This window comes from Pituophis catenifer, unplaced genomic scaffold (genome assembly GCF_029215685.1).
Source record: "Pituophis catenifer annectens isolate HBS135680 unplaced genomic scaffold, rPitCat1.0.hap2 SCAF_2, whole genome shotgun sequence".
NCBI classification, from domain to species: Eukaryota; Metazoa; Chordata; class Lepidosauria; order Squamata; family Colubridae; genus Pituophis; species Pituophis catenifer.
In genome coordinates this window covers 180,488,307-180,499,945 of record NW_027256882.1, presented here as the reverse complement: position 1 = coordinate 180,499,945, position 11,639 = coordinate 180,488,307, and the positions used below count along the sequence as shown (strand labels likewise).

General features: G+C 39.8%; 1 protein-coding gene across 1 annotated transcript in view; it reads left to right on the top strand.

The window, feature by feature from the left end:
- Positions 1-1,572: 1,572 nt before the first annotated feature.
- Positions 1,573-11,639, top strand: part of C3 (complement C3) — a 69,270-nt gene continuing 59,203 nt past the window's right edge. The window contains exons 1-4 of the mRNA XM_070938225.1: positions 1,573-1,658; positions 7,820-8,018; positions 10,036-10,201; positions 11,375-11,445. Coding sequence (XP_070794326.1) covers positions 1,588-1,658; positions 7,820-8,018; positions 10,036-10,201; positions 11,375-11,445 — 507 coding nt within the window. The 5' untranslated portion in view covers positions 1,573-1,587. The remainder of the gene's footprint in view (positions 1,659-7,819; positions 8,019-10,035; positions 10,202-11,374; positions 11,446-11,639) is intronic.

The following is an 11,639-nucleotide window of genomic DNA, read 5'->3' as shown; positions in this document are numbered from 1 at the left end:
AGCAACCTGCAAAGATGTTTAACCCACCTGTTACTTTTCCACTTCAAATATACTTCCTTTCCTTCTGTAAAATTCCAAGGGGGCACTTACTAACAATACCTGTATCTACAGAGGGCATTTGAGAGGCATGGAATTGTTGTGGATCAAATTTGGTTCCTTTAGTCACATCCCCAAAGAGACGAATGTCTGGAGATTCTCAATCATCCAGTCATGGTTGCTCCAAAGAAGCTTTTTGAAAAGGCAACTGGGCTTTTTCCCCCCCCCTTGAAGCTTCTTGGATGAGAAGTGAAATATTTTCAAGGAAAAAAATGAAGAAAATCCAGTTGCCTTTTGGAAAAGCATCTTTGGGATCCCCAAAGAGATGTTGCTGGGGAAAAAAAGCCATTTGGAGTTTTCCTATATAGATTTTCATGAAATGTCTAGTTCAATCTTAAACATTTTGTTTTCAAGTTTTGAGATGTATGGCTCAGGAGAGATCTAGTGGATAGATCAATTTCTACATGACATATTTGGGAGAAGTTAAAAATAGTATCTACCTAGGATCCTATTATTCCTCACATGTAGATTATAAAATACCCCATGTCTGAATTGCTTACAAGTAAAATATTAATTTTGTAAAACAAACAGTGAAATAAGCTTTTAAATTTGTTCATATATCACTGTAAAAGAAAAAGCATCTTCAAGAGGCCAATGCAATTTTAACTTTGGCATTATGAAATATCAGATGTAAACTTTTAAATCCCTGGAATGTGCTTAGTTAAGATTAATTTCAGTCTTGGTTATGCCAGGCCTTTCTTGTCATTTTGTTGTCTCTGACCAATCTTCAAAAAATGTAAGCTTGTTTTTCTGAAAAAATATTTTCATCCTAATCATTCTGATTTTGTTTATAGTTATGCATACATTCCCATGAATTTGAAATAAAGTGCTCACAAATGCATTCTTATAAAATTATACTGGTTTTAATTGTTCTTACTTAAGTTTTACAGCTTATTTAAGCTGTAAATATTGTACATGTGTGCATGAATAGGGAGGAGAGAAATTTGAAATGGGACCCCACACTAGCTTCAAGGGAAGTACTCGGGAAAACAAAAATAGGAATACCCAGAGCTACTATAACTATCCCATATCACCAGTCTTCAAAGCAGGTGCTCCAAATAATTGGCATTTCCTGCTCAAAAAACCTGAGGAAACAACAATGTCTTAACAGCCTTATTGTGATCTGTTTAGGGGCAGATTTGGGCTACTTCCAAATCTGTGTGAGGGAGAGAGGGAAAGTGAGTTTGTGAGTTCCTGATCTTAAGATAAAGGGATATTTGCAGGCATAATAGCAGAATATCTAGAACAAATTGCACAAAAATGCTATTTAGCAATCATGTTGAACTAAGAGAGAGAAGACAAATAATCCAGTGTGTTTTTAAGGGCCTCATTAATTTCCTCTGAAATTCCCTCCTTGCTCAAGCTCCTCCTCACCCCCCATTCTCATGTACTGATTAAACATTCAGCAATTGCAAAGAGGCTTGGCTTCAAAGCAGACTCTCTGGATAAATACTGAAGTTGTCACCACTTCTCCTGCCCCTCTGGACTACCATGGAGGGGATGGCTCTCTATCTGGTGGCTGCTCTATTGATTGGTTTTCCAGGGTCTTCCCATGGGGGTCTGTAAGTATCATAGATATTTCAGCAGTGGGAATAAAGCAGTGCTGGGAAAGCCTTGTGGTCCTTTTCAAGGTAATGAATTTTCTTGCAGATGGCCCCAAACACTTTGGGGCTTTTTCAGAAAGTCCAATATATTTCATGACAGGAGTAAAATTATTATAATCATCAATAAGGGGAACTGACAGGCTCTGAAGTTCTAAGCTGAGGAATTGTCCTTGGAGTGAAGATTCTCTGGACAAATATAAAGACCTCTTGTTCTCAGTTATGGCTGAGGCCCCATCTATATTATCATTGCTAAGCAGAGTCAACAACTTCCAGAAAACAATAAGGTTGAATATCTAGAAAACAGCCATCCCACATTCTTTGTTTCTGATGTCTTCAAGTAACCTTTTGCCATCATGGCTAAGACTTCAGTGACATAAAGACTGGTCTACCTGCTTGTTTTGAGAAAATATTTATTTTGTTGTGCGTACCTATACTGGAAAACCAGATATGACTTTGCAGCAGGCATATGGTATGTGTAACTAAATGACATATGAGTGATAGCAGCCATGAGGCTGACTATACTGTATTTCTCTGGTCCCAGTATGGAGTATCAGGTACTGAAAAAGCAAAAGACAGGAGAAGAAGGAGGCAGAGAAGGTGATTTGTCACTATACATATAACAACTCTTATTGCAGGAAAGAAAGGTAAGCGGTCAGTTCTGGTCCCATTTGGGATTGCAAACAAACTCTCTGTAGATGTAAACCCAAAGCAGGGACATCCAAGAGAGACTGACAAATCTCAACACTATGCTAGACGGGGATTTTGTTAGGGATTTGACAGAGAAGCCAAGTTGATTTATTGCTTTTAAAGGAACAGAAACCTAAACACTACAGCTATGAATAGGAGACAATGTTTAAGACCTTTAACATTTGGCTTCCTTTTCACTTTGGGAAGGCAGTTGGAAGAGCAGGATTTGTGTTGGGGGTATGTGTTCAAGTGGTATTGTAAAAAGTGAGGCTTGTGGTCTTCCTACCTTTCCTTCCTCCTACCTTTCCCTCCAGAGTATGATCCCCCATGGTTTGTTCCTTGTTAGGGTTTCAGTAAGCAGAAACTCAGGAAGGGTTTTGTTGAATTTGTTTGTTTAACAATAACAATGGATGAAACTATACTAGATGTACAAAATCCATGGTCAGGCTGCCTAAGACATTGTTTTAAAGAAGCAACTCTTAAAAGTTCATAAAAAGAATTGTAAATCCTAATTGTTTATGCTCAATTGCTGCTCTTTGGATTGATGTGAAGAATATAATGTAATATATGTATATATGGTTACAACTGTCAGGCCATTACAATAACACAAGCAACAGCTGTGCAATAATAGGTATGTAATCATTACAGCAGAAGAAAGCAGTGTTTTGTAAAGGCATATGTGGATTAACACAATTAACTTAATTATTGACAAATATCACCATGAAATCTTATCTGAGCTTCAGTTCTTGGCTAAGGGGAAGTACATTTTTGTTAATCCAAGGAAACATATGAAGGTGTGCATGGTGATCATTCTTAGGCATTCATACTGTATTCCTTTGCACTCTGTGGAGTGCTGGCCAGTGGTGTTATTTGAAGTGTGTTGTACTTTTTTTAGAACAGTGGGTCTGGGAAATCCTGCTGGCCAGGCACTGTATGGATAAACTTGCTCATACAGTATCTCCTCTAACTTGGATGCTAGATGGGCAAGGTCTTCTCATGATACATGAGAGGTAACATCCTGCTAGATCATCTGGGATTTGACCAGGCCTGTGGCACTGCAGTAGACATGGTCGTCTGTGGAATGAGCTTAGTCATCTATAAAGTAGATCTGGGCCCTCCTGGCTGATACGTACAGCTAGAGAGGAAAGGATAGCTGGATATAGGAGGTGGTACATTCATAGTTGAGGGATGGATGATGCCCTCAGTCATAAAGAAGATGGCGATGTGTTGTCAAGAATCCATCACTTGACCTGGCTATCTTCAATATATCCCTTTTAGGTGAGGTGGTTGAATTATAAATACACAGGAGTGTATTTTATATAAACCTTTACATAAAAAAGGTTTTAGCTATACAATAGTGGCAAATCTATGACACACGTGTCAAAAGGACACAGCACAACATTCTTGAGTGACACACCAGCCTTCACCAACACCCAACAACTAATCCCCACCAACACTCAACAACTAGAACAATTAATCAGTGGAACAACTTGCCTCCAGAAGTTGTGAATACTCCAACACTGGAAGTTTTTAAGAAGAGGTTGGATAACCATTTGTCTGAAGTGGTGTAGGGTTTCCTGCCTAAGCAGGGGGTTGGACTAGAAGACTTCCAAAGTCCCTTCCAACTCTGTTATTCTATTCTAACTATTCTTGGAAGTGGTTTTCAGAGGTCAGTTCTTGTGTGGGGAAGTCTCTGTCTCTCCATGCAAGACAACCATGTTCTCATGCAGCATCTGAAGCCTCAAAAAATCACATGAGAAAGGGATAAGCTTTCACAGGGTTTTCCGGGGCTGAAGAGGCCATGGAAGAGCTTTCTCCAATGCCACCAAGAATGAAGGCCTTAGGTAAGGTGGAGCAGCCTCAAGTAGGCCACAGGGGCTTCTCAACAGAAAGAGAAGGCCTTCTGTCGGAAAGTGGCACAAGACACCCACACAATTGCACTATACTTTTATTTAAAAAAAAAATGAATATATAAAAAAATGAACCTCTTTCGTTGGGGGCATGCAAGTGTGTGTGTGAGAGAGAGATGCAAGAAGAGTCAAATTAGGCATTTCCCAAATTTTTGACATGCTAATCCCAAAAAGTTCACCATTATTGTCTAGCCAGGACAATAATGCCCACTTTTCACCAAAAGTCCCTCTTAACATGGCCTTCCCAGTAGCAGCTTTACTTTAGAACAGGTTGATCCCCATCATTTTATTTTTTTCTCTGTTGCCTTGCAAGTAGACTGAGTGCTTCTGTACCAGATTTAAATTCCTTGAGTGTCTAATAAAATTTGGCCAAATAAAGTATTCAATTCAATTCAACTCAAATGCCTATTATTCAGGAGGAAAGTGAAAAGAGTCCTCTTTTAGGGCTTTTGGAATGGGGACCCTCATTAGATGGCAATTTTTATAGATTTGAAAGGATTGATAAAAAAAATACATAAAGAAATACAATTTCTAATATTGTTTGAGTTAACAATCCCAAGCACTGGAGAATTTTAATAATAGGAGTTGTGCATGAGTTTCTAATGTCACTTCATGACATATGGGCACAATCTGCAAAATGTTGGAAATGTCACCAGATACCTGGTTCATACTATCATCTGGACCAGTTGGAGCATTCGGAGGCTCCAACTGGTCCAGAATGCGGCCGTGTGGGTGGTTATGGGCGCAACTCGTTGTGCCTGTGTGACACCCCTCCCGCGCGAGCTGCATTGGCTTCCAGTGGTCTTCCGGGTGCGATTCAAGGTGCTGGTTACCACCTTTAAAGCGCTCCATGGCATAGGACCTGGGTACCTTCGAGACCGACTTCTGCCACCAGTTGCCTCCCACCGGCCAGTCCGCTCCCACAGAGAGGGTCTCCTCAGGGTGCCATCGACCAAGTTATGTCGGCTGGCGACACCCAGGGGGAGGGCCTTCTCTGTCGGAGCCCCAGCCCTGTGGAATGAACTGCCCCCGGAAATACGTAAGATCTCCGACCTCCGGATGTTTCGTTGCGCATTGAAGACCTTGTTGTTCTACCAGGCCGGGCTATCAACATAATGATTTTAAATTGGGGTATTTTAAATTTTTGGGGTTTTAAACCGGCCAAATCTATTTAATTATTTTAATTTTTAATCATTGTTGTGTCTTGCGTTTTTAAATTGGCTGTACACTTGGCGGTATAGAAATAAAATAATAATAATAATAATAATAATAATAATAATAATAATAATAATAATAATATGAGAAACTCAAGATCTTGTGGGACTTTAGGATTCAGATTGACAGGCACTTGGTCCACAACACACCTGACATAACAATAGTTGAAAAGAAAAAAGTATGGTTCATTGACATTGCAATACCTGGTGATGCACGAATTGAAGATAAGCAGAAAGAAAAAATCACAAAGTACCGGGACTTACAAATTGAAGTTGAGCGACTGTGGAAAAAGAAATCGTGTGTTGTCCCGATTGTAATTGGAGCCCTTGGAGCAATACCCAAAGGGCTACCCCGCTATTTAGAAATTCTAAATTTGCCGGACTTGAACATTTTGACTCTACAAAAAACCACCTTACTCGGAACAGCTTACATCCTCCGACGATACCTTAACAGTTCCTAGGTCCTTGGTTAGGACTCGAGCTGCTGAGCTATTAACCAGCCTCAAAGGCTGTGAATCTCACTAAAGATTAACCAATAAATAATAATAATAATAATAATAATAATAATAATAATAATAATAATAATAAGTGGTGGACATGTCAAAAAGCAAAAAAATATTGTCTGGAAAAAATGATAAAACAACATAGAGACTTGAAACTAGAGACATTTTTGTTGGGCATTTTACCAGACAAATATAACAAAGGGAATGTATATCTGATTTTACATGTAATGATTGCAGTGACAATAGCATTTCCACAACAATGGAAAAGTGAAGAGATCCCAACATATGAAGATGTGATTAGAAAAATATTAGAATGTGCAGAAATGGATAAACTAATACTTAAAATTAAAGGGGAAAAAAAGAAACTGAATATTTTTTGACTTGGGACTTATTTTATTAATGGCTAGCTGACAAAAACAGGAGCTAGAAACAGGGAAATATGTGAAAGGATCAGCAATATAAGGAAGATAGGTTAACTTGGTTAAATAAATAGTATGATTATTACTGTTATTAATATTAATATAATTGATATTGATGCAATGAATATTGTTGTAAACACTTTGATTATTATTTCCTGAAATGATTTGTGCCCAGACAACACTGTTCAACTGAAGTTGGAATTTTTGTATGTTAAAAAAATAAAATAAAAACTTATTACAAAAAAAAGATTGGAACATTTTCCCAAGTCCCAGCTGCTGGGGCAAAATCTGAGATCCCATAGACTGAAAAAGCACCATACTGGGAAAGGTGCCTTCAGAACTTATTAAAGGAAAGAGGGACTGAAAATAGAGAGGACAGGGAAGGCAAGTTCAGCGGTAGCACCCAAACTGCATTTTGCTCTCTTTCAGTTTTCTCTAACAGCTGTTCTACAATCAGTTGAATGACTGTGGCTGAAGTCTTCCTGCTGCTATCATGTAACCCTATATTATAAAGCTATACAGATCTTACAAATACATATTTCATCATGCCTTTTAATTAGCAGTACTAGAGTTATCTGTCTGTCTGGGGACCGAGATAGATTCATATTTAAAGATCTGTCTGCGAAAGATGTAATTTATTAGCCCTTAGTTTCTGGGGTTGATTCTGCATCTGTTCTGCAACACTGCAACACTACTGTGTTGCATGAATTCTGGTGTGTGGATTAGGGTGTGTGGGGGCAACTTCTGAATGGTGAGGAGTCTCAGGAGACTGTGTGGTTTGCAGTGATGTCACTGAGAGGAGTTGGTCAACATTTCCACCTCATTTTAGGCAAGGGTTGGGGATTAAAGATGGAAATCCTTATTTCCTGGAAAAAACAACAACTTGATCTCACTTTGTCAAAATCTAGCCATTTTGCAGCCAAATTTCAGCAACATAGTTTCAAGTGCAGGGGTCTGCAGATGGGTTACTGGAGGACTGTATGCAGGATGGGTTATGCCTCACCTTGGATGAAGGAACAATTCTATTTTTCTTCTTCAAATCTGAGATCAAACTCTGTTCTTTCATAGGAAAGGTTGCCCTTCTTTAAGCTGCAAGGGGACACTGCTTGTTTATTATAATGTGATCACATTACAATACCACCCAGTTTACTGTAATGGTCGCTCCCATTTTATAACCCAAAAACAGCTCCCCAAATCTCTTTTAAGTGATATAAAGATAAAGATTTACTAATTTTTCAATGGTATTTGGAAGGTCACAAAAGAGTAGCTTTTCTAACCATTTACTTCTTCACTTTTCTAAAAGAAGAGATAATGGAGATGCCCCATCAAATGCCTCACTTTTCCCAAGCAAACTAACTCAGGAGATGTTCTTTCCTTCTTCTGCAGCTACACCCTCATCACCCCTGGTGTTTTGCGAACAGACACAGAAGAGCAAATTGTGGTGGAGGCCCATGGAGACAATACTCCGAAACAGCTTGACATCTTGGTTCATGATTTTCCACGGAAGCAGAAAACCTTGTTCCAAAGAAGAGTAGATATGATTGCGAATCCAGCGGGAGGCATGCTTGTCGCTCCAACTATAAATGTGGGTGTATTGTGATGGTTGCAGTAGAGTCTATTGTATCCCTAAAAAAAAAAAAAACCAAGCTAAAATCCTGTTCATCCTGTTTGAGAGGACGTGCCATGCACTTTAATAGAAAGAACATGACTAGACTGTCAAATATTGGGAGAAATTGAGAGTATAACTCGAGGGAGGAAAGAAAAACAAAGTTATAGGATACATATGTATTTATTTTACGTTCTTGTTGCCATAATTGCTGAAAGATTCTGCACAGCATTTCACAGCAAACAAGTAAAATATTATAAATATTTAGATCAAAATCAGCATCAAAACCAAAAGTCAACCATAGGAAGAAACCAAAAGAAAACCTGACAGATATGAAGTATAGCAAAATTAAAGTGATTAATAAAACAAAACTGCTAAACTAGCTTTTAGAACAGATTGCTAGAGATTCTGAATCAGTCTAAATTTAGTGGTTAGTAAAAGTAGGATGTTAGTGGGCCAAAGAGCCGAATTTTCAGATTTAAAATGTAAACATTTCAGGGAACTCCAAAGGCTTCTGGACAACTTTTGTTCTCCCTTACCCAGGGAGGGAAATTGGGCTAGACTGTGTGCTGATAGAACTATGTTCACTCTCAACATGAACGAAGGAGAAAAAAAGAATGCTGAATGGTATATCTCTATGACTGATCCGTTTCCAATAGTCCTGGATATTCCAGAGGGCTTCAGTGTTGAAATGTTATTCCCTGACCAAATCCCATCCAAGGCTTTACTAAGTCTGACTCTGCTAGTACTTGAGCCCAAAGAATGTCAAACAGCTGCTGGCATCTGGAGGGACAGATAAACTGAGAAAAGTTCTGCAAATTGGACCATAATCTCATCAAGAGAAATTACCTCCTGACTTTCAGACCTTCTAGGTTGGAGTTATGGACAGATTTGTTCATATTGGTAAAAGTGGTGTGTGTTAGTCTTGTGTGTATCTCTGTGTATCTGGATAATCCAATAATTGCCCAGTGAAAAAATGATAAAGGGAAAGAGATAATAGCTCTCATATGATTGTAGAACTACAGTGCGCAGCCCAGATGGTAGGATTCATTATGAGCTGGGATTCATGTTTCTCCAGGTTGAGACGGTTGACCAGAAAAGTTTACTTGGGATGAGGGTTCCCTCACTCTCTCTCCCACTTATCTTGAGCTTGGAATTAGGCACTGAGTTTTCTTGGTGCATAAATTAGGAGGGAAAAAGGCCAAGGAGAAAAAGGTTGTGGGTACACGGCAGTGGGCAAAGGACACTAAATGTGACTTGTAACAGCAGAATGGCAAGGTGAGATCTTGGGGATATGTTCTTCATTAGTTTCATTGACTGTGCTGCTTTAGCTGGACATAATAGGGTAGTGATGGCTAACCTTTTCTGGATCGAGTGCCCAAAGTGTGTGTGTGCGAATGCACACATGTGTGCCTGAACCCCCAAAATACAATGTGCGTGCGGCCCCAGCATGCCCCCCCGCATGTGCCCTGCCCTCCCCGCATGTGCACCCTGCCCCTGCACATGCCCCTGCATGTGCCCCATCCCACACATGCACGCACACCCCCTGCATGTGCCCCACTGCCGTGCATGCGTGCATGGCCCCCACATGCACCCTTCCCCCCGTGCATGCGCAGCAGAGACCTGATAACCAGCTGGCCGGTGGGAAGACTGCGTGCATGCACAGCGGAGCTGAACTGGGGTGACGGCTTGCATGCCCACAGAGAGGGCGCTGCCATAGGTTGCCATAGGTTCGCCATCATGGCTATAGGACCTCTCCTTAGCCTTCTGTGAGGAAGGATCAGAAACTGACTTAGGAGAAGCAAGAAATATGTTTTTAAGATTTAATACATCTATGTGTGGCATTCTGTGATCCTCTTTGTTTTCCTTTAGAAAGGAGTAGAATGTTTTGGACCAATGTTTTAGTGTTGTTGCTTAGGACTAAGGAATGAGGCCTTGGGTGGCCTTTAGTCATGATTACGTTTGAAACCTCTGCTCTACTCATTTTCTCATCCAGATTCCTGCAAAAGAACTGAATAAGGATTCCAGGCAAAATCAGTATGTGGTTGTGCAAGTCTCAAGTGGTCCTCAAGTGAGTTTGGAAAAGGTGGTTCTCCTTTCTTACCAGAGTGGTTTTGTGTTCATCCAGACAGATAAAGGCATCTATACACCAGGCTCTCCAGGTAAACTCTTTTTCTGCCTCTATTCTTCACTCCCCTGGGGTCCCACTGTAATTATGTGATGAATAATACTATAAACAAAACCATTCTTGGGATTTGTCATTTATTCAAGATATTTCCAGAGAGTGGGGAATGGAAGAACGTGTGTCTTGTGAGTGTTGGCATTGATGATATTGAGAAATCAAGCTTAGAAAGTTCAGAAAAGATTTAAGAAACACATTGATTGATGGTCCAGTGGAATGTAATCACAAATTAGGAAGGGAATGGAGAAGTCAAAGAAGATGTCATCCTGACTAATCGCAAGCTATAAAATGGGGAAACCCTTGAGGGTTATGTGAGTGATCTTTAAAAAAAATATTCTTACTGTGTTTCTTTAAGAGAAGAAAATGTATAATCTTGAAGGCCTTTCCTTTCCAGAAAGGCTTTTTCTTTAGCTTTCCTTTGAAGAACTAGGTGGTGTTTTTGTCTAAGATACAGGAGATTTAGATTGAAGTAATCTGGAAACATTTACGCCATAATAAACCCATTAGCCTTTAAAGTGCCTGAGGATGCTGCTGTTTTGGCCAAATAGACTAATCAGCTGTTTTTCTAGAAACTGTCCCACATCTGCTTTTTAGGATTTACAGTGAGTCTGGCAGACAGCTGCTGTCATGGTTGAGACTTGGCTCACTTTGCAAACCCCGCTTACAACTAGACAAGAAGAATGAGTGGAGGGAATAGATTGGAATGCAGGGGAGGCATAATGGGGCGGAAAGGAATGCAAAGAGCACTGACTTGGAGCCTGAGAACCAAGGTCATCTGCTGAGAAAGTCTACTAGGCGGAGAGTCCATTAGCCAAACAAACTGAACTGAACTGACCATACTGATTGGATGGAATAAAGGGGAATGTTTAACTATGCTGCTTGCGTGTGAAAACATTCGTATTGTCTTTGCTACTTCTGTATCCGTGTTGGCTCAGTAAATTATACTCTTGGTAATAAAAATGTTCCAGGAGTCTTTATTTGCTGCATGAATCATGTGGACAGCTACAAAATATCAGACAATTTACGACAATACTTTTTTTAGGATGTAAGCACATCAATCAATCAATTTTTTATTATGGTCACAGGCCAGCATGATGCAAGTACATATGTTCTGAATACTATCACAAATTACAGCTAGTCTCTTTTTTCTTAGTGCGCTATCGTGTCTTTTCTATGGATCACAACATGCACAGGATGGACAAAACTGTGATTGTCGAATTTCAGGTGAGAATCATGTCTGCAATCCTGTGTGATTAGTAGTCCTCTGAACAAGGAATGCTTGTTGATTCTTCTTATAACCTAGTGCCCCACCTGCTGGGTTGCATTTGCTCTCTATATTATGTCATCACATAGAAAATCTAGTATTCCAGCTGGAGTTTGATGATACAGAATGCATAGGAAATAATAGGCAACATGTA